At 43.7% G+C, this 22,336-nt stretch overlaps 1 protein-coding gene and 2 pseudogenes across 2 annotated transcripts; all 3 read right to left on the reverse strand.

Moving 5' to 3' along the window:
- Positions 1 to 2,208: 2,208 nt before the first annotated feature.
- LOC139366761 (C-C chemokine receptor type 9-like) lies at positions 2,209 to 6,300 on the reverse strand. 2 transcript variants are annotated; one of them, XM_071104463.1, is made up of 3 exons: positions 6,013 to 6,300; positions 5,753 to 5,799; positions 2,209 to 3,846 (listed from the first exon to the last, which is right to left on the reverse strand). In XM_071104463.1, the coding sequence occupies exons 2-3, from the start codon at positions 5,792 to 5,794 to the stop codon at positions 2,785 to 2,787; spliced, it is 1,104 nt and encodes a 367-aa protein (XP_070960564.1). In that variant the 5' UTR covers positions 5,795 to 5,799; positions 6,013 to 6,300; the 3' UTR covers positions 2,209 to 2,784. The 2 variants fall into 2 exon arrangements, with proteins under 2 accessions (XP_070960564.1, XP_070960565.1); XM_071104464.1 differs by lacking the exons at positions 5,753 to 5,799; positions 6,013 to 6,300 and adding an exon at positions 4,174 to 4,270 and having other exon boundaries at positions 2,286 to 3,846.
- A 2,691-nt stretch (positions 6,301 to 8,991) lies between these two features.
- On the reverse strand, positions 8,992 to 14,218 carry LOC139366832 (thread biopolymer filament subunit gamma-like; annotated as a pseudogene).
- A 2,117-nt stretch (positions 14,219 to 16,335) lies between these two features.
- On the reverse strand, positions 16,336 to 22,107 carry LOC139367140 (leucine zipper transcription factor-like protein 1; annotated as a pseudogene).
- Between the last annotated feature and the right edge of the window lie 229 nt (positions 22,108 to 22,336).

Consider the following 22,336-nt stretch of genomic DNA (forward strand, 5'->3'; position numbering starts at 1 on the left):
CAGACCAAATCTGAACCAAACAGACCAAATCTGAACCAAACAAAGACATCTAGGACCAAAAATCAACATCCGTGGAAGTTGAAATCAAGGCCGGTCCGGACTGAACCAAAAAAAGACATCAGTGTCTGTCTGTGTTCACTGGGTACACAGTGCAAGATTGACTGATCTACAAATCCTTGCATCATAAATAACTACTCAATATTATTTGTAGGTCAGTCAATTAGATTGGAAGTAGGTGTTTCAGTGAAGGAAGGCCCGCCCCTGCAGGAAATTGGAAGTGGGGTGACTGGTCATTGGTGGAAAGTCAGTCAGGAGAGTGTGGGAAATGTTATACATTACCTTTTTACAAAGTAACAACTTAAGGCAACTCATTACCATTTCAAGGCCACATCCACATGGATGGCAGTTAAATAAAGTGAAGTAAGGCACTTTGGAGTAGGTGGAGGAGAAGCTGAGAGAAAACTGTTACTGGTGGAGGTGAGTTATTTGGCTGGTCTCCCTATGGAGGCCTAGCTGTCTGTAGTGTAGCTTTTGTACAGGGATCTAGTGTCTGGTATTGCAGTAGTACTATACAAGGATACAGGAAGCCAGTTGTTGACATGACTGATGGCTTCCTGTCGTGCAATGAGCAGACAAAACAAAAGAGACATGAAAGTGTGCCTCTGTGGTCTCACCTGAATTGAACAGGTACAGGGGTGCATGGCCGACCTCACTAACCTCAAAAACGTACCATGCTTTTTTTCTACCGTCAGTCTGAGGCATAGTGAGCTTCAAGCAGAGCAGCTTGTCAAGTGAGTAAACGATGAAAAGTTTCTCATCACAAATTTGTTGACCTTCCTAGCTCTCGTGAAAAACGTCTATATCTAATCGAAAATCCACCTTTGCAGCGCAATTTAACTATCTCATCGTTACATGAAAAACACACACACTGCCTGCCACGCTCAGTTGTCATTTTAAAATGTAAATGCATGTTTTAGCTTGGTCTGGTAAATGGAACGCCATGGCATGCCTCTGTCAACCCCAGCTTCAGTCAATCTCAGTCTATTTGCTATTCAGTCTGATTTCAGACTTATGCTTTGATAGCGGTGGTTTGAGTGCATCCGAGGGGGAGTTATGAAACAGATTATTGCAACGGGCAGACAGCCTACAGTAAAGCTCACAATGCTTCACCATCTCACCGTCTCCAATTGCACTGCGGAGTGAAGAGATAAGAGGGCTTTGCCAGCAACTGCCCCCCATTACTGACCTTTGATGTTCCCATGTTTTCAGTAGCATGGCCAACTGTAGAAAAACCCTCCCGAAAGTGTCTGCCTGTATCGGATCAGACAGGGTGTCTGTGTCTATACTGCCTATAGCTGGTTCGCGTTGTGACGATCTCATGCCTCTTTTCAACCTGTTGGGTTTGAGAATATCGGCCCAATAATGAGTGGAGAGACACACCACCTGTATGTATTTATGTCATCTACAGAATGCTGGTAATCTTCAAAGACAAGCGTTTTGATGCTACAAATGGTGACTAAAACCAAAGCAAGTGGAATGTGTAAAATTGCAATTAGATTTCAAACTTAGCTTCCTCTGCTTTGAGGCTAAATTCAGGTCAACAACAAGCAGCGGAGAGGGGTTTTTCAGTATACTTCACGGCATGCCATTTTCACCCTCTGCCACAGACTTTCACCTCACAATGTGAGCGAAGCCTGGAGCCGAGGCTACTTTCACCCTGTCTGAACCAATGGTGCTGACTCAACGGTTTTCAGAGGTGAATGAGTAAACATTTCTCATACCAGTATGAATGAGGTGGGCAAACTTCACCACTAACTTTGAAAATGCCTAGTCATACCCATACCAACATGGGGCACAACTGCTTTTCAATGGGGAAACAGATTGTCAATTGTGCTTGCTCAGCCAACTAAGAGCAAGTCATAGGCTGTAGTCATAGTGAAAGCGTTGTGGACGCAAACAAGCCGCACTTAGTCTGTTTCCCCACCACAGAACGTACGTTACACCATTGAAAACAGTGCGCCGTATTCTCACACCAAGTGAAAAATAAGAAGTGAACGTTGCTCGCGTCTCAAACGGTAGCATTTATTCATGTGGCCTTTAAAAGAGAGTGTGTGTGAGTCTCATTATTGTGACACATTTTGAAGAAAGGACTAAGTGAGGTATTCTAACTGGTGTTGGTTTTCAAGATAATGATTTGACTGTTCTCAATTTGACAAACAACAGAGGACAATCATTTTATTTCAGTTTTAATGGATACCTTTCACAATTATAATGCCAATAATTTTGCAGCAGCACCTACTCTACAAATACAGAAAACAGTAACACAGTCAAGGTAACAATACTCATTGACACAATTTATATACAGTAATGTACATTTTTATACAAGGACCTAGAGAACTGTATGCTTTGGATGTATTGTATGTTGACTGTCTGCACAGGGTATATGTAAACAACAATGAATTTCTATACTGGCAAAATACCAATGTAATCAGGATGCAGCTGGGTTTGTCGCCCTGGAAATGTGCGGTCCTTAGCAGCCTATGATATCATATGGAAGTAATGATAAGGTCGGAGGCAATCCCAGGGGGCTGAAGCCTAACTTTGAGACCCCTGGAATTCACCTTTACACGTTTAAATGTATGGATGTCAATGAGAAATTTGAATTACGCACACAGATCTTTAGCTAGGATTCAACCCAACAGTATGGTCTGAGGTGATGTTTAATGTGTGGGTAGGTATGGTAACGCCAAGATGAGAACGGGGAGTGGTCTCAGGGAGGCGGGGTTACAAGGAGAGGGCAGGGGTGGTCTCGGTGTCGGACATGACGGAGGGGCGTTTGGGGACGGCCTGCATCTTATTGAGGCCTCTCTGGTTCAGGCCACAGGTGTACTGCCTCAGCAGCCTCAGCAGATCCTTCCGGAAGCGAACGCCAATGAACACATACAGGAAGGGGTTAATGCAAGCATGGGTGTATGCAAGGCTCTTCGCAATCTGCCCGGCGACATCGAAATGGCCCGATATGGCACAGTCCTTGATGGTGGTGTTGGCGGCCTGCGTGGCATCAACCACGAGTAGCCCGTTGTACGGTAGCTGGGAGAGGACAAACACAGCCACCACGGCGAAGATGACTCTCAGTGCCTTGTGCTTCTCAAAGCTCTTGGCCTGCAGCAGGGTGCGAATGATGACCGAGTAGCATAGAACCATGACCAGCAGAGGCAGGCAGAAGCCCACACAGACCTGCAGAGCCAGCACCAGGATCTTGGTGCGGTTGAAGAGGTTGTTGGGGTAGACCAGGACACAGAAGGAATTGCCCCTGTGGTCAGGCTTCACCTGGGCGAAAATGAACTCGGGCAGAGCCAGGAGGCCTGAGATGATCCAGACAGCCAGGCAGACCAACTTGCTGACAAACAGCCTCTTGTTCTTCAGGTTGTGAGCCTTGGTGACCTGGACGATTGCCACATAGCGGTCCGCACTGATACAGGTGAGCAACAGCATGCTGCTGAAGAAGTTGATTTTGTAGACGGCCGAGAGGATCTTACAGAGGCCCAGGCCGAACACCCAGCCCCTGGTGGCATCAGCAGCCCAGAAGGGCAGTGTACCCAGGAAGAGGAGATCAGCCACAGCCAGGTTGAGTAGGTACACGTCTGTCATAGTCTTGAGGCGGTGGCGTACCGTGGTAAAGATGAAGACCACCATCAGGTTGCCCACGGCGCCCAGGGAGAAGATGAGCCAGAACAGAGGGGGTTCATAGAGACCCCGGAACTCCCTCACCCAGGACTTATCACACATTCCCCCTGGGGTCTCAGTATAGCCTCCCTCATAGTCCTCTGTGTAATCTCCAGATCCCTGTAATACAAACAAGCATTCTGAGACTTTTACTTTGAATTTGTGCAACAGGTGTCCTTAATCATTTATTTTGTCACGGTGTCTTTCATAACGGTTTAAGACCAACTGATTTAAATGTAGTTTGAGCATTTTTGTTTCATGACTTCCTGTCTGCAATGGTTGACTAGCTAGCTGCCTGTTCCCTTAAACCGTCTGCCTACACGACAGTGTTTCATAACATGCGTTTAGCGGAGCACAGCACGGTGACATCAAGACCTGGTGGTAGTGACGTTCTGCCTAAAGCCAATGCTGCTGTGGTTGCTCTCAGAAGCAGGTGTTGTGTCTCACTGTCTCTCAACAGGAGAAACCACACCGCTGCACCACTTCCTTCTGTGTGAGATGGGGTGGCTTAACGCTCCAGGGGGGCTACAGAGAGGGGCTCAGGTTCACGATGCACGTCAACGACACTGCGCTTGTTGTCGCCTCCGACACAGATCTAGGACAGAGATAAATATGGGAGGGGGGGGGGGGCGACAGTTCTTTTGTGCGCACAGTCGATATTTGATGCTGATGTTTGTGTGTGTGTTAGAAATGTTTGCTACAAGAGTTCTTGTACACTTGCACGAACACAGACTACAAAAACATTGCTACAAACATCATAAACAACCCTTCCAGTCTGATCCAAATCCTGATCTGAATCTTGGCTACTTTGGCTACTAAAAGTGGTGAGTTGAAAATAAAGTTTTTCCTCTCCGACCACATTTAATGTTGATGTGAAACTTTATGTGGTCTTTGTACGGAAGTTCAAAAGACAAACACTAGATCAGGGGTCTCCGGCCTTTTCTGACTTGAGAGCTACTTAAAGAAAAAAAATTATGAAACTGGTCACGTGCAACTATTTTTTTTCTAGCTTTCAAATAGGCACGTCTTTCTCTTCTACAGTAGGATGTGGGGAAGAGTTTTAGGGGAGAAGAGAAAGCAGTGCACTGTTTTCTGCCAATATACCTGGTAAAGTAATAGCTAATAAACAACTCTAGGGGACCCTATAAAAGCTGAGTTTTTTTTTTTCTCTCTCAAATTCTGTTTTATATATTATGTTGTTTTCTGGTTTAGATTTGTTTTTCACTCTCAATTACAATTGTTCATATAGAAACAACACGATTGGATGTTCTGAGTCCATGTCAATGTTTAAATCACAGCAGAATACTTTTTTTTTTTTTTTTAAGATCTGGAAGAAGAAGAAGAACTAACAGATTTAGATTTTTTGTTGTTGTTGAATTCTCCTTTAATTGTGCATCTAGCCAGTGAAGAATGTGCCGGTCTAGTGATGGTTCTGTACTGCTGCTGCTCATTTCATTTCAAAGTTTGCAAATAATAGATAAACATGACATACTTACTCCTGATACACTTCTGCCAGCTAAGCCTACTTTGTAGTTAACATTTTAACTGTGACGGTTTTGGTTAAACAATTTCGGTCAACCCACAAGACGTTAATCACATGGTTACACGCAGAGTGGTAGACAAACGTGTGCACCACATAGACAAGCAATATTCCTGGAAATGAATTGGCAGATATTGTGTTAGGTTTGGCTTTTTAAGCCAATAGTGGCTACCCAGGGGGTGGGATAATGTCAAGGTTGTGTTGATTAGATAGTAGCGTAACTGGGAGCTTGTGGTGTCTGATACGTGTGAGATTTGTTAATGACCGTTTGAGGTGGAACACTTATAAATTGCAGGTACCTTCAGAATTGTTTGGCGAGCTACTCATGGGCGGGCTGTTGGAGATCTCTGCACTAGATACTCTTGGCTACAATTGACACATTTGGATTGAATCCATTCTCTGCTGATTTGATGTTGCTCTCTAACTCGTTTTATAGCATGGCTTTATAGTTGTAAATACAAGCAATTAGATTGAGATAATACTTACTGTTTCAGACGTTGGAAATATTGTGAATGATGGTGACTCCATTTTGCCTATCAGAAGAAGGGGAAAAAAAATGTATAGTTTAGTCCCCAAATAACCTAATGTGATCATTGTTTTGTTTACTGCATACATACACGTTAGAACTTCATGTCATAATTTATCACCGTCGAATGTTTACATAGTACTTTCCAGTGCTATGAAAGAACATCCCACATTAAACTCACTAAAAAGTTGATAACAAAGACAATGTTACAAGAACGTACCCCGTCTGTGATGAGTGCTACGAGCCAACTAGATAACAATGCTTTCCTCAAGCCCTTGACGAATATTGCTACATATCTCATCGTCACCAGCTTTTATGGTTTTGCCTTAACTACAATGGAGGCTGCTGTGGAGGCTGCTGAGGGGAGGACGGCTCAGAATAATGGCTGGAATGGAGTCAGTGGAATGGATTCAAAGATGTGGTTGATACCATTCCATTGACTCCATTCCAGCCATTACCATGAGCTGTGCTCCCCTCGGCAGCCTCCACTGGCTACACTGTAAGTATTAAATTGAGATACTGCGTTTCATTTTAGGGAACCTCCCTGGCACTCATGTCTGTCGGCATGCTAGTGATTATTTGCATTTGTTCTACGAGACACCAACTTAGACAGAAACGAATAGCATTGCATGCAGGCGTTATTAGTCATATCTGCTCTACACATTGGGTCTCACGTCTATTGTCTCTTTCTGCTGTTACAATTCTCCCATTCATCCCTTCAAAAACACGTCATCGACCTTCATGTCACGCCACGTTTTACACAACACCGTATTCTGAGTTAAGCACTTAGTGCCTGGGAGAAGTGAAATGGAGAACCTTGGTAGTAGGTGTAAGATAACACCAGTATGGGGACGGGAGGTTCATGGTGGGCTGTTGTGACAGCATTATCACAGTGAACACACATTTGCACGGTGTAGAGGGTTTTCTAAGACAAGACAAAGGACCTGTATGTCACAGGACTCACAATGATCTGGTCAGGTGTTCCCTATATGAAGCTACATCTGAGAAACACTGTTTTACTATTGTGGGGAAGAAGCAGACGCTGTAGAAAGGGAAGTGCAACTACTATGAGCAGACATTGTGCAGGGCAAGGGGAAGTTAAAGAAATGTAAGCAAAGTAAACCACATTTATTATCCCCAAGAATCACGGAATCAAAAGTACCTTGCATTCCTGGACTTGTTTACAACACGGGATAAATGAAAATGAACAATTGGTATTGATAGTTTTGATTGAATTCATTTTAATATATAATTGTGTTTTTATCGGCCTGAGTTCCAGGTTCCAGCAAGTTTGACAAAACTTGATATTGTCGTATGTATGTATGCATGTATGTATGTATGTATGTAGATTTTTTTGTTGATATTGTCTTGATATCAACTTTGAGTTTCCAAAGTGACTATGTTATGATAGAGACATAAAGGGAGAGGGAAGCCTGCATGGTTGTGTGTTTCCTGTGAGCAGGTGTAAGGAAGAGTCTTCTCTAACCTTCTGACTTTCGAACCATCTTTAGGCACTGAGTACAACAGAGATCAGAGCAAGCCATTGTGCCATCCTCAGAGGTTTCGCTACCCAAGCTGATTTAGCAGTTTCCGTCCAAGACTGAGGACCCAGAGATGAGAGAGGTTGAGAGTAGATACCAGTCTCTTCTTCTGTCATTTTCAGGTTGCGTTTCTCGGTTTGGACCACAAAGAGGTGAAGTGAAACAACCATGGCCTGTTAGCCGGGTTAAGGGTACATTAGGGTGCCTATGAGAACACACTCTTGAAGAAAGTGACAGACGGAGAGGTGTTGGTGGTGACATCAGTACCAATTGACACACATGGCAAAGCAGCATTACTGTAGCTCTGATGTGCATGGTAGGTGCTTTGACACCTGTGCAGGACAAAGACAGACCTCTCTGTCGCACACACGCAATGCTCGAAAACACACACTGATCCTGAAATATGGCAAACCCAGTCCCCAAATGATTTTGCGCTTCTTGCATAAATTACTCAAATCCCACAGAATACACAGGAAAATCCATAACTAAACGTTGTCTGCACTATGGACATTCTTACAAACATCTTATGATTCACTACAATACAATAATAACCACAATGAAATCCGATAGGATGAAGCAAAGTTTTTTGGGCAAAGGTCATGTAAGGTCATATAGGGTCACCACGCTGTGATAGTGAGATCTGACCGAGGACTCAGGCTCTGCATCAGATGCATTAGTAGTGGTCTCAGAGTAGAGAGAAGGCAGTGTTAGTTCCAACAACATCTCTGAAATTCTGTCTAAGACTTAGAAGGACTGATTTATTAAGTAATAGGCCTATGCTATGTACATAACATTATGTGGTTGATGGTGATACTGAGAGCACGAATGCTCTGTGAAGTCCCCTGCGGATAAGGGCAACTCCAACAGATAATCTGAGTGCTTGAGACTGATTCACGGCACTTGGAATGACCCTCCTAAACCACATGGTCCAGTATCATTGGTCTGCTAACACATTGGCTCTGTCTGGTCAAATGATAAGGATATAGAAACTTGCCCGTGACCACTTCTTCTTTGGTATTACTCTCAAGGACCTCATCTGTCACTGTAACAAGAATTAGAGAACCTTAATCAGTACAAACAGTCTTTAATGACGTTTAGCTTTTTTTAATCTAAGATAGAATTGATCAAGAAAGAGTGGCACTCTTCCTAAGACGAATGACACAACACAGTGATACATAGAGAAGAAAGGTTAAATAGTTATTGTCTGGTTTCAATGGTGTGGATATGTGACATCTATGATTTACCTAGTCATTAAGTTACTCATATCCTCAGACTGCATTATGGCAGTTTGGGCAAATGCCAGATGGGCTGGTCCATCTTTAAGCCAGTGGGCCTGCATACATTTTTTATTTTATTTTACAGAATGATCATTATTTGGCCAGTAATGTGGGCCTTTAGGGGGTAAAATGGGCCAATTGTAGAGCTCTCAAGGGGGGGAAATTATTTTTGGTCCCAGTCCTTCCCTGAAAGAGACTATAGACGCCTGGTGGTCTTCATACTGTTTTCTCACCAGTGTAAGTGTAGGAAGTCTTTGTGAAAGACATACTCTCTGCAAATACCCTGAAAGAAAGGTCCAAAACAGGTAACTATTTAATTTTTCAATGATATTGAATGATGCAAGACATTTACCAATTTGCTCAGAACTGGCTATTTGATCTTTAACTAAACTCTTTCTTCATCACTGTAGTGAGCTCTGCCAGAACTCCAGATTTGGAGGAGGGGCTCCTGATGTGGGAGGAGGGGCCGGGTGAGATGGACATGTAGAGAGGGGAGGAGCCATAGGACTGGACGGGGAAGCTAGAAGGACAGCCAACTGGTTATTGCCTCACTGACACTGGTGGATGATGTGGATAATATGAGGTCCTATCCATATCCTTATTAACCAGTGTCGATTGGAAATAAAGTATTCATTCAATGGAATTGAATGAGAGCTCCGAGCCCGCAATCATAAGGCAAAACTGATCATAGATCAGCACTTTAACCTAAGGTCATCCCAGTTCAGAAGTGTCCGGTAGTTGGTGATCTCAGCGTCCAGGACCAGCTGGACGTCCAGGAGCTCCTGGTAGCTGATGATTTGCTTGTGCAGGTCCACCTTAGCTACATCGATGGCCTCCTCCAGGCCCCTGATCTGGTTCTGGTACTCCGCCACGCCCCCACTGGACTGGGCAAAGCTAAGCTCCAGGGACATGTTCTTCGGAGAGAAGGGAGGAGGAGGATCTGTTAACTAACTAGCTAGCTCATGTTAGAACATATGTGGCATTGTTTAACTGGGACAACATAACCACCGTCAGTCACCCTGTTATCAAAAGTGTATCTTTCAAAATAAAAGTGCCAGTCAATGTAACCCATTTCCCATAAGCAGGACCTCACTTAAAATTTCTAAAGAAACACACAATCCAGCAGACAATCCAAAGAAAACAATCCTGTTAGTGCCTTGGCAAACCCCATTTAGTCACCTGTCTTTCTACTGGAAGGCACAAAACTGCAGTGAATGGATACACCACTGTGATGTCTTCTGGGAAGCAGTATTGCTGTTTGTGCCTAAGCTCAGCAGTAGGGGAGTTTGGTAATGCGAGACACCATAGCAACCACTTCCTGTGTGACTGTTAGCACTGATTTATATCAAACTCTGATACTCATCAGCTGCATCACGGCACTGTCACAGCATCACTGACTTACAGAACCAGTCAAAAGTTCCAACACACCTACTCATAACAGGTGTATTTTCTACATTGTAGAATAATAATGAAGACATCAAAACTATGAAATAACACATGGAATCATGTAGTAACCAAAAAAGTGTTAAACAAATCAAAATATATTTTATATTTAAGATTATACAAAGTAGCCATCATTTGCCTTGATGTCAGCTTTGCACACTCATTGCATTCTCTCAACCAGCTTCATGAGGTAGTCACCTGGAATGCATTTCAATTAATAAGTATTTCCTTTCCTCCTTAATGCGTTTGAACCAATCAGTTGTGTTGTGACAAGGTAGGGGTGTTAAAAGACCAAATCCATATTATCCCAAGAACCACTCAAATAAGCAAAGAGAAATGACAGTTCATCATCACTTTAAGACATGAAAGTCAGTCAATCTGGAAAATTTCAAGAACTTTTAAAGTTTATTTAAGTGCAGTTGCAAAAACCATCAAGCGCTATGGTGAAACTGGCTCTCATGAGGACCGCCACAGGAAAGGAAGACCCAGAGTTACCTCTGCTGCAGAAGTTCATTAGAGTTACCAGCCTCAGAAATTGCAGCCCAAATAAATGCTTCACAGAGTTCAAGTAACAGACATATCTCAACATCAACTGTTCAGAGACTGCGTGAATCAGGCATTCATGGTCAAAATGCTGCTGAAACCCCTACTAAAGGACACCAATAAGAAGAAGAGACTTGCTTGGGCCAAGGAACATGAGCAATGGACATTAGACCGGTGGAAATTTGTCCTTTGGTCTGAGTCCAAATTTGAGATTTTTGGTTCCAACCGCCATGTCGTTGTGAAACGCAGAGTATGTGAACGGATGATCTCCGCATGTGTGGTTCCCACCGTGAAGCATGGATGAGGAGGTGTGATGGTGCTTTGCTGGTGACATTGACAGTGATTTATTTAGAATTCAAGGCCCACTTAACCAGCATGGCTACCACAGCATTCTGCAGCGATATGCCATCTGGGTTGCGCTTAGTGGGACTATAATTTGTTTTTCAACAGGACAATGACTCAACACACCTCCAGGCTGTGTAAGTGCTATTTGACCAAGAAGAAGCGTGATGGAGCGCAGCATCAGATGACCTGGCCTCCACAGTCACCCGACCTCAACCCAGTTGAGATGGTTTGGGATGAGTTGGATTCATGACCGTTGGAAAAGCCTTTCAGGTGAAGCTGGTTGAGAGAATTCCAAGAGTGTACAAAGCTGTCATCAAGGCAAAGGGTGGCTACTTTAAAGAATCTAAAATCTAAGCAAATATTTTGATTTGTTTAACACTCTCTTGGTTACTACAGGATTCCATGTGTTATTTCATAGTCTAGTTTTGTCTTCACTATTATTCCACAATGTAGAAAATAGTAAAAAATAAAGAAAAACCCTTTAATGAGTAGATGTGTCCAAACTTTTGACTGGTACTGTACATACATGGTTTCGTTTCACTATGACTATAGATATCTCTCTAAGGCCAGTGAAAAGTTCTATTCACATACCAGATGGTATTGGTACAATAGATTGAAATGGTGTAATCACAAACACACACAGTGTGTTAGACCCGACTCACCATATTGACTAGACTCTGCAGCTCCAGACTGAGGGCCTGCGGTTCTTTCCTGGAGGCAGAGATCTCTGCCTTGGAGGTGGTGAGGGCCTCAGAGCTGGTGGCATTGGCAGCCTGGACCTCATCCAACTGCAGGCAGAGAGAGCAGCACGGGGCCATTAGCTACTGTCTCATACACACTTTGATAACATCATTCAGTGTATTCTTTACATGAGCTGCAGGATTCTTGATGTGAGTCACTTTCAGAGTGAAAGATGCATGTAGATGTTTGCATGAGAGTGGCAGAGTGGGTGTCTTGTGTGTAAGTATGCATGTATGTACATCTATATCTGTCTGCATGTCAGTTCTTTTAATAAAACATCAATCAACAACAACAAAATGTCTGGCAGTTGTTTGTTTCTTCCCCTGCTTTAGGAAGTTGGGTTCCCTGAATCTTTTGTCTGCACCAAAGACACCACTAACTTGGGGTTAACCCACGGCAAACTGCTCTGCAGCTTGGTGAGTTTCACTCAAAACAGGAGGAGAGTAACGGTTGGCAGGTCACCACACCATAACACCATTTTCCGTCCCAAAGGGCACCCTATTACCTATAGGTTTTAGTGTTATATTGGGGACACAAGCTTGTGGTGTCTGTGACAGTTTCAGCTCTAAGAAGATCAACAGATCAAGCCAAAGTGTTCCTCCCCCTTGTTCCTGCAGGCCAAAATGTAATGCCCTTTGAGTAGCTTCTAGGCCTTTTCTGAGTGAAAAGACAACAGCATAACTAGTTGTTCAGTAACTAGTTGTTCGGAGTGATCTACTTTTCAGACTTTGCAAACCATGCGCTAGTTATTTCATTACATAGATTAAGGGATTTATACTTTGTGTCGCTCCCCAAAAACATAGCATCCTCATGTCCAAATATTTTCTAAGTAGGCCTATCTCATTCACCATGAGACATCCAGCCATTTCTACTGACCCCTATTGGGCAGAGAGTATATTGTACATTCACAGGAAACAATTAGTGGCTTTAAAATAAGTAGCAAATATAATTCATATTGTTTAGAAAATCTAAATGGTATTACAAGAATAAAATGTCATTTACATTTAGTAGGCATCTTCCTTCTCTTTGTGCTGCTCTACTGATTTCTCATACTCCACTCGTATCTTGTTGAGGGCAGAAGCGATGTCAAAGGACTTGACCGGGTCCACCTCAATCATAGATACTGATGTGTCAGTGGAAGAGGTGCCCAGTTTGGACTGAATAGTGAACAGCTCCTGTAAAACCTTCCATCTGTCAGCCAATACCACTCATTACAGTTCACATGACAACACTCCTACAATCTGTTGCAGTCTCATACGTATGTAGTTTAATAGAATACAATATAATGACTTTACTTTTCACAGAGGGAACTTCAGTGTTCTCTCTGAGGTTTGCCTTGCTCACCATCTCACGATGAATATAGAGATGCACACATCTACACACAAGCATCGCACGCACTCATAGTTTTGTGCTCTGTGATTTATTCTAGGCTAGTCTTGGTGATAAAGTCCAGCTCATCTCTAAGGCTAGAGTGTTTGGCATCTAGTTCAATGCGGAGATCGCGGGCCATGTCAATGTCCTACAGGATGGAGAGCTATAGTCATAGCGATTTGTTGTCTAACTGAACAGGAAATGATATTGAATGAAATCTGATATTTTATAAGCATAAATTCTGCAGTACCCTCCTCATGGTGGCAATATGATTCCAGCTGATACCTCACGCCTTGTTCAAAATCATACCTGCAGACAAAAGGTGACAGGTATGACAGGAAATCCTAATCGCCTCGTCACAATTTGTTTAGCAGACAATAGCTAGCATGTAAAAATAAATCACATTGGATGCGTCACTATGGGCCCTGATCAACAGTAGTGTGCTATAAAGGGAATAGGGTGCCATTTGGGAGCATACATGCACTTCTCCCAATGAGAAGGCATGCAGTGAGACGTACTCGGCCTTCATCTCATGGGCGGTTCCCCGGATGCAGTCCAGCTCCATCTCAAGTTTGACCCGTGTCCAGGGTGAGGCTCTCCAGTTCACCGCGGTTCTCTATCAGCTGGGTCTCGTTCTCAGCTGTGGTGGTGGTGGCTCCGGTGGACTCGTTGGTCATATCTGCCAGCCTGAGCCTCCAGGACTACATTCTCCTGCTGCAGCTGCCTCACTTTGGCCATGTAGCCTGAGAAGCGCTCGTTTAGCCCAGAGGGTGTGTTTCTCTGCAGCCCACGAGAGGACCGGGGCCAGTAAGGGCCCCGCAGCAGGATATGCTCCCGCTGCATCCAGAAATGCACCCGCTCATAGCCCTCCTAATGCCATGGTGCGTCCCATAGAGAAGGCAGCACTGCCACCACCACCACCCATACTCAGGCCCATCCCAGCCCTGTAGCCTCCTTCTTTCCCAACACCTAGGCCTGCTTCACCCCCCATTCCCACGCCAGCCCCGTATCCTCCTCCACCCTCAAGACCTAGTCCTGCATTCCCCATCCCCATGCCTCCATTAACCCCAGCTGTGCTCCAGCCCCATTCCATAGCGGAGAGCCAGGGCCATCCCTCCCCCACCCAGGCCTCCAGAGAAGCCTGAAGCCCCCACGATATCCTCATTCCCCGGACAGCGCGGAGGACCCCATAGAGAGAGCCATTGGCATGGTCTTCAGATAATGATAAGCTCGGTGGATGGTACCGCTGGAGCTGCAAAAGTGAGCTATGGATGAATATCCAGGATTTATATATAAAGCTCAGGAGGCCAGCCCCACCCAGTGGTGTATATATAAATTGTGGAATGTCAAGGTCTTTAGTCACCCAAGGGCTACTGAATGAAGATGGGTTAGGCGTTTGTATTGCATGTGTTGCTCTAACATTCCAATTACTTTGATGGTTGTACCTCTGACACAGTACATGCTATAGGGCTATTCCACGCCAGCTTAGCCCAAATTGTTTTTGGGGGGTATCCCAGATCGTTCTGGCAAATTCTCACATAGAAACTCCATTGAGAGGAAGGGTGTTGGACATGCTTTTTACATTTGCATCACAAACCATTTTTTGGAGAGAATCGTGTTTAAAGCGGCCACATTAGGCCCTTTTTTAGACCTATACATGCCTCCTGTAAAACCCTATGACCTGTGAACCGTACAGGACACAGACAACATATTGATGTCATTATAGTCCTTATAATGTGCTCTTAACATATGGAGTAGGTCTACATTCTGGAAGAAAAAAATCACATTCATTTATTCAACATGAAAAATATTGATTTCTCAAAAGTATCCTTTTAGATTGTGTTCATTTTAAGACATTATTTGGAACAATATACGGTAACACTTTGACACCAAGCGTCATAAGTTATAACACGGTCATAGCCATGTCATATGTCATGACAGCTGACATAACCTGTCAAAATATGGTCATAACCCTTTCATGATACAGACATGTACAAAACATTAGGAATACCTGCTCTTTACATGGCATAGCATGACCAGGAGAATCCAGGTGAAAGCTATGATTCATTATTGTACAGTAGATGAAGGGGAGGAGACAGGTTAAAAAAATATTTTTTAGCTTTGAGACAATTGAGACATGGATTGTGTGTGTGTGCCACTCAGAGGGATGGGCAAGACAAAAAATGTAAGTTACTTTGAACAGGGTATGGTAGTAGGTGCCAGGTGCACCGGTTTGAGTGTGTCAAGAAATGCAATGCTGATGGGTTTTTCATGCTTAACAGTCTCTCGTGTGTATCAAGAATGGGCCACCACCCAAAGGACATCCAGCCAACTTGACACAACTGTGGGACGTATTGGACTCAACATGGGCCAGCATCCCTGTGGAATGCTTTCGACACCTTGTAGAGTCCATGCCCTGACGAACTGAGTCTGTTCTGAGGGCAAAAGGGGTTACAACATAATATTAGGAAGGTGTTTCTAATGTTTTGTACAGTCAGTGTAGCGCTTATATTCCATAAATATTTTTTTTGCATTCGCTAAGGTTCAACCTCTGATCTTTCCAATAATTATTTGATATGCTAAAACAGGATAGATGGTAAGAAAAGTAAAACATGTCAAATCATACTATGTAAACATTTCCCTCACTAACTTCCCTCAAGATATGTTTTAATGTTATGCTATGCTGCATATGCTATGCAGCATAATATGTACCATTAGCCGTGACTCTATTCATGGAGCTCTGAATTACACCATCTGAATACATATAGCTAGATGTTGCATCGTGCCTTAGCTACATGTGCAAAGAAATGGATGAAAAATATTGTACTGTCTTGAGAAGAGACAATAATTCACGAGTTGGTGTCATGGAAAAAATTACACATCACCATCAGACAGATATAGGTGGCTGCAAAGCTTCAGGCATAATCTCCCTTATTCAGAAGGCCTCCTTTTTAGATAGTGAGTCAAGGACTTGAAAGTACTTGCATAGTGCAGTGAGGAAAACCTACTACTACATACAAAACTTCAGCTACTAGATAGGACTCCATGGGACAGAATAGAGAAGCAAAGGGACAGAGACATTCAAGGTTCTTCTCCCAGTGAGACTGACCATAGGAGGCTCTGTCGATTAGCCCCCAACCTTTAAATCTCCCGCTCCCGCTCTCCCTCTCCTAAACCTAATGACTACAAAATCTGCTGGATCAGCGAGATGATACAATTCTTCTAGAAGGTTCTGAACTACAGGTGAACTATGATATTCTCAAGTGCACTTTTAATTCCAAACCGCCTACTCCTGCAGTGGGGTAGAATAAATGATGAATGGGTCAAAACATTTTCCACCGTGGCAATCCCTGGATTTGGGCCATTTCCACCTTCTTGTCATGCGCTTTAACCTCCTATTTTGTGTCTTGTCGTGTGAGGCAAAGGGTTCATTCATCGGACTCGTATCTGGAAATTAAATATTGGAAATGTTAGCGGAAAAGGTTGTTAGACAGGAACTGCAAACATAATCATCATACAGCAGAAGATGAATTAAACAATCTGTCTATCATTCATGATAATTTCTTATGATAATCAACTGACTCACTTTGAAAGGCGTTTCCTGGTGTCCTTGATATGCTCGTTCTTCTTGGTGAGAATCTCCTTCATGTTGCGGTAGGCAGATGTCTGCTGGAACTTCCTATCCAGCTCCTACGCACACAAAAACACACAACAGGGTTGCATGAACCTCTTATAGGCAAATATAGCTGATATAATTGGGTCCATAGCTCTTGAGCCAAATGCTTACTTCAGACACTTCACCCAAGTTCACCCAACCTTGCATTGTTTGCCATCAATGCATGATTTCTGTGAAAGGCACCAGGTTCCAGTATGGGGTAGAGGGACGTACCTTCTCTGCTAGGGCCAGCTGTTCTTGTACCCTGAGCAGGTCGTGTTTGGCAGAGACCAGGTTGTCCTGCAGGTCTCTCTGGGAGGCAGCGCTGCCACCGTGTCCTCAAGACTAGTGATCTCCTGAGAACGGGTGGCCATCTTGGGGAAAGAAACAAAGCACTTCAGTGGGTGCACTTTTAGGCTACGTCCCAAATGGACCCTCCTACCCTATACAGTGCACTACTTTTGACCAGAGCCCTGTGAATAGGGAACCATTAGGGAACCAATAGGGAACCATTTGGGATGCACACTTAGATGGACATGTATTCAACACACAAAGCATAGTGTCGGATTGATACATACCAGTTGATTTCCATGAAAGCAAACAAAATAATAGTAATTGTTCAGAAAAAAAGAACGACTAAAGGTTCAACACATCCTAAACACAAGGCCAGCATGGAGTCAACTTATTTAAAAGGGGAAAAAAAATACTACAATGCACATATCAAAACAGGAAGGAAACAGGAAATATGACTGAGTGAAAAGTCAACTGCAACAGTCATCTTATGTTCTTTTGGCCCATTTTGTTATATTTATATTGTTAACCCTTACAGTGCTAGAGTACCTTCTGTTCCCCCTGGACCTTCTGTAGGTTTTTGAGAGCCCTCTCCGCCTTGGATGAGAAGACTAACGCACCCATGGCCTGAAACACAATCGGTATACTGCAAGCTACTTCCTAAAAGTGATTCCAACATTGATCATTCAATTAGCAAGGTCAGGTGTAGGTTAGGTGGAAACATGAGCACAAAATATGATGTCAAAAGTTACAAGAAGTAGAGTCCATTTAAGTAAGAATGTCCTAAATCAGAAACACAAATCATGGATTTAAATACCAGGGTTTCCATAGTTTGGAGCCTGCCCTTGAGTTGATCCTTTTCCTCTTGTAACCTGGATATCTCCTGATGAAAAACCAATGTAATGTATCAGTTACACATGAGTCTCATACAATGACCTGGTGTTAATTCTGCTAACTCTATATTACCACAGGAGAGTCAAGTTTTTTACCTTGTTGAGAAGTGCTAATTTCCTGGTTAGTCTGGGTAAGAAAGCAAGGCAAGTTTTCAAGTTTCAAATGACATTTTCCCAAGCATAAGTAGAGTGAAATGCCTTTCTTGCAAGCTCTTTCCCAACAATGCAGTACTCAATATCAGTAGTACTATACAATGAAGTGAAGTAGAGCACCTGCTCCCACATCAATTCATGATTCCAGCCGTCAACGACCTTGATAACATGGACTTAAAAACAAAGTGAAACACACAAGTTGTTGTTGGTGAATTGTTGTTCGGCCTCAAGTGAAAACCACACCTCGACAAGCCTGAAGTGAGGACTTCATAGAAATGTTTTGCATGGGGTGGGTGGGTGTGAAATGTTAGAAGAGATGCTCCTATCAGAGGGCTGATGACCACATTGTTATTTTCTATGGTCACATCGTGTGGTCTGCAGTTTCCAAGTGTGATACGATTCAAGTGCTGCGTATGTAAAGTAAGGGCAATAACTCAGCTTAACCAGTGTGAATAAACACGTCAAACATTCAAGATTATTTTCGATGGGTGATTTAAGCGGTCAATGACTTTGATGACATTGACTTAAAACATGAACTTATAAACTAAGTGGAACGTATGAGTTGTTGTTGGCGAATTGTTGTTCAGACTCAAGTGAAAACCCACACCTCGACAAGCCTGAAGTGCTAGAAATGTGTTGCATGGGGAGGGTGTGAAGAGCTAGAAGAGATGATCCTATCAGAGGGCTGGTGACTAAAAATAGTTGATTTTCTATGGTCACATCGTGTGGTCTGCCGTTTCCAATTGTAATACATTACATACAAAGCATTTGAATCGTAAGTGCAATAATTCAGCTTAACAAGTATGAATAAACATGTCATAAATGTATTTTTTACTTTAAAGGGCAAATGGTTGCATAAAAGTCTAGGTGGTTGGGCTTTAGTTAACAGTCACCTTATTTTGGTTTTTAAATTCAGTCTTCTCAAACTCAGCCACTTGTTCTAACAACTCTCTGTAGAGAATGAAAGCAAAAAAAAGGGGGAGAGAACATGTAAATTAGACAATTAGCACATTTATAGTTTCCTTTTGTCATCATTAAGCAGATGATCTTATCCAAAGCGACTTACATGCATTTTCTATACCGCTCCCCAATGGGGAACCCCGGCATTGCAAACGCCATGCTCTACCAACTGAGCCACACGGAACCCCATGTGGGATACAAACAACGCAGAGTAACGTCAGACTGTTTGATACCATACAGTGAGTGTCAGTGTACTGACTCGTTGGCCTATAAACAGCTACATGTGTCTTTATGAAAGAGATGTATAACATATTGCAAAACATTTGACGTCAAGTATAGGGGAGCAGCCAACTGACAGTTCCATAGCTTTAAGAAAAAGAAACACACACTTGTTGTCCTCCTGAAGACAGTTTAACGCTAAATGTTTGTGGTGAACAAAGCACCTCTCTACACGCTTACTGCATATGTGGTTTGAAAAAGCTGCAGAACGCACGTAGATCTGTGGCTACTAGGGGCGTATTCCCTGCTTCTGACGCCCTGCTAACAGCCACACAGGATTGAGGCCTACGGAACACTTTCAAGGGCTTGGTTATCTTATCACATGAATGTAGGCGTACTACAAAAACACTCGACATAAGCCCTGGACTTGTTTTTTTTAACGTTTTGTTTTTGTTTGACTGGTGTCAATAATAAAGGTCAAATGGAGTTGAAGCTCCCTCACACTCATCCCCCCCCTTTACACTGCTGCTACTCTCTGTTGTTATCATCTACGCATAGTCACTGTAATAACTCTACCTACATGTACATATTACCTCAACTAACTAACCGGTTCCCCGGCACATTGACTCTGTACCGGAACCCCCTTGTATATAGTCTCGCTATTGTTATTTTACTGCTGCTCTTTAATTACTTGTTTCTTTGATTTCTTATCCGTATTTTTTTTCAAACTGCATTGTTGGTTAGGGGCTGTTAAGTAAGCATTTCACTGTAAGGTCTACTACACCCGTTGTATTCGGCGCATGTGACTAATACAATTTGATTTGATATTCACAGCCACATTATAGGAAAAGCAGAGTCTTGTCTGTAAAGTACAAAAATGATCTCTCTATCAATTTATGTAACCACAGCTTTCTACCGTGCTGATGGACTGTAAAAGGAATGGCTTTCCACTCCATCTCTAAAAGACACATTAACACAGCCCATGGGCCTTGAATTGTACCCCACATCACAAAGCCATGCTATAAATTTCAGTGTCATGTTCCTGGGCCCCAGTAACAAGTTCAGATCTACCCAGAGAGTGGGGGAGTGAGCGTGAGGGAAAAGTCCTCAGCCTCATCCTCCCATTTGATCTTACTGGTGGGGAAAAGAGGGAGCGGAGTGCGGGAAACCGTTACCTGACAATCCATTAAGTAATTACTCCAAAAGCCCTAAAAAAATCAGAGTTTAGATTTCGGAAAGGGAACAATTGAGATGAATTGCGCGACCAGCTAGTTGCCAACGTTTCACTGCTGACCCGGCTGACTTTGGCCACGCTGCATTGTTCCCTGTTGTATCTTTAGCACCTCTGGTCTGAGGCACCATGATGAATGATCCTGTGGTAAATTCAGCGTGATGAAAGGGAATGCGCTAATACGTTTTTTGGCACCGTGTCAGTATGCCCTCGAGGGGCAAAGTAAAAATGTGACAACCCCTCCCCATGAGATATAGCTGTTTTTAACAGTAGAGAACATTCCCACATCCTTCTGTGTCCAGGCTTGTTATTAAGCACTCCTGGAAGACATTCTTGGCAGCCATGCTTAGTAACCCTAGATGCAACAGACCTTTCATTGGCAGTTTTTTTCTACACATTTTGCTTCGTCTCCACTCAGCCTAGTCCATTTACATGTTCTTCATGGCATTCATTTGGACAAAATGAGCTGCCAAAATAAAGAAATGTACAAGTTAACTTTCAAAACATTCACTACACTGCATGTGGAGAAAAGCAAACTTCCTGACAATATACGCCAGGCAAGGCAAGCGACATCAAACCATACCTCGGTATCGTATCATGTGAACTACTCCACCCACACAGGTCACACAAGCTGTGGTTGCATCTGGCTACATATCAGTGACAGTAGGAAACCACAGAAATGGAAAAGCAGGGTACCATTCACATAAGAATGAGTGGCTCAGCAATGACCTCAGTGCCTTACATACACAGCGTACATGAAAAACACTGAAGGAAGCGGCTTCTGCTTTGAGTATGGGGGTGCTCACTGCTCAAACTCGTGTACATAATAAGTGACTCTACTGACAGGCTACACACACACACACACACAGAGGCATGTTGGGGTTAAAAGGTTGCTTCCCACCTGAGTTTCACCCTCTTAAACCTTGAACTCCCATAAACCCACACTGCCTAATTCTCAGTACTACCTACCTACTGCCATCATGTACTTCCATCTGTTGGAAATTTCAAAGTAGGCCTCAGCCTGCCCTCACAGCCACCCCTCATCCCCACAATCCACCTCCAAGCCATCCCACCCATCCTCACAGCCCTCTTCCCAGCCACTCCACAGCCCACCTGTTCTCCAGCTCCGAGATGTCAGTCTGCAGACGAAGGTAGAACTTCTCGGCCTGAGAGAAGAGCTGCCGGAGCAGCAGCACGTTGGTGTGGGCCGTGTTGACGAGCTCAGTCTCCACCTCTCCTCGCACCACTAGCTTCAGCCCGTCCAGCCTGTCCCGTACCTCGTCCACCGTGAAGGTCTCGTCCACTAGCCTAGAATATAATAACTTGTTTTCCTAATAACATATACACAAATACCATAAAAAGCAGTCCTAAAAAGACAGGACATGCATTCCTCCGACCAACATTGTTGGCTAGCTGTGATAAAATGTAGGGTATTGTTTGTGACACAACACCTGCTGTCTTTGAGGTCCTCAAAGCAGGAGTCAATGGTCTTGAGTCTGATGGCCCTCTTGGAGCATGCAAAGCGCATGTAGTTGATCGCCTCTGATGGTGTTCATTGAAACCAAACTCAGCCTTCAAGGAGAGACAAGGAGGAACAGGGATGGATGTCAGTGAATCTGCAGGTAAGTAATGTTAGCTAGAAGACTGTCTAATCAGTGGCAGTGGCCCTCTTGATTGATCAACTATAGACTAGTTCCTTAGCTAACGTTAACTGCCTAGTTATTGTCTCAAGCACAACATCGAGGCCTCCCGGGTGGCACAGTGGTTAAGGGAGCTGTACTGCAGCGCCAGCTGTGCCATCAGAGACCCTGGGTTCGCGCCCAGGCTCTGTCGTAACCGGCCGCGACCGGGAGGTCCGTCGGGCGACGCACAATTGGCCTA

This window comes from Oncorhynchus clarkii, chromosome 15 (assembly GCF_045791955.1).
Source record: "Oncorhynchus clarkii lewisi isolate Uvic-CL-2024 chromosome 15, UVic_Ocla_1.0, whole genome shotgun sequence".
Lineage (NCBI taxonomy): Eukaryota > Metazoa > Chordata > Actinopteri > Salmoniformes > Salmonidae > Oncorhynchus > Oncorhynchus clarkii.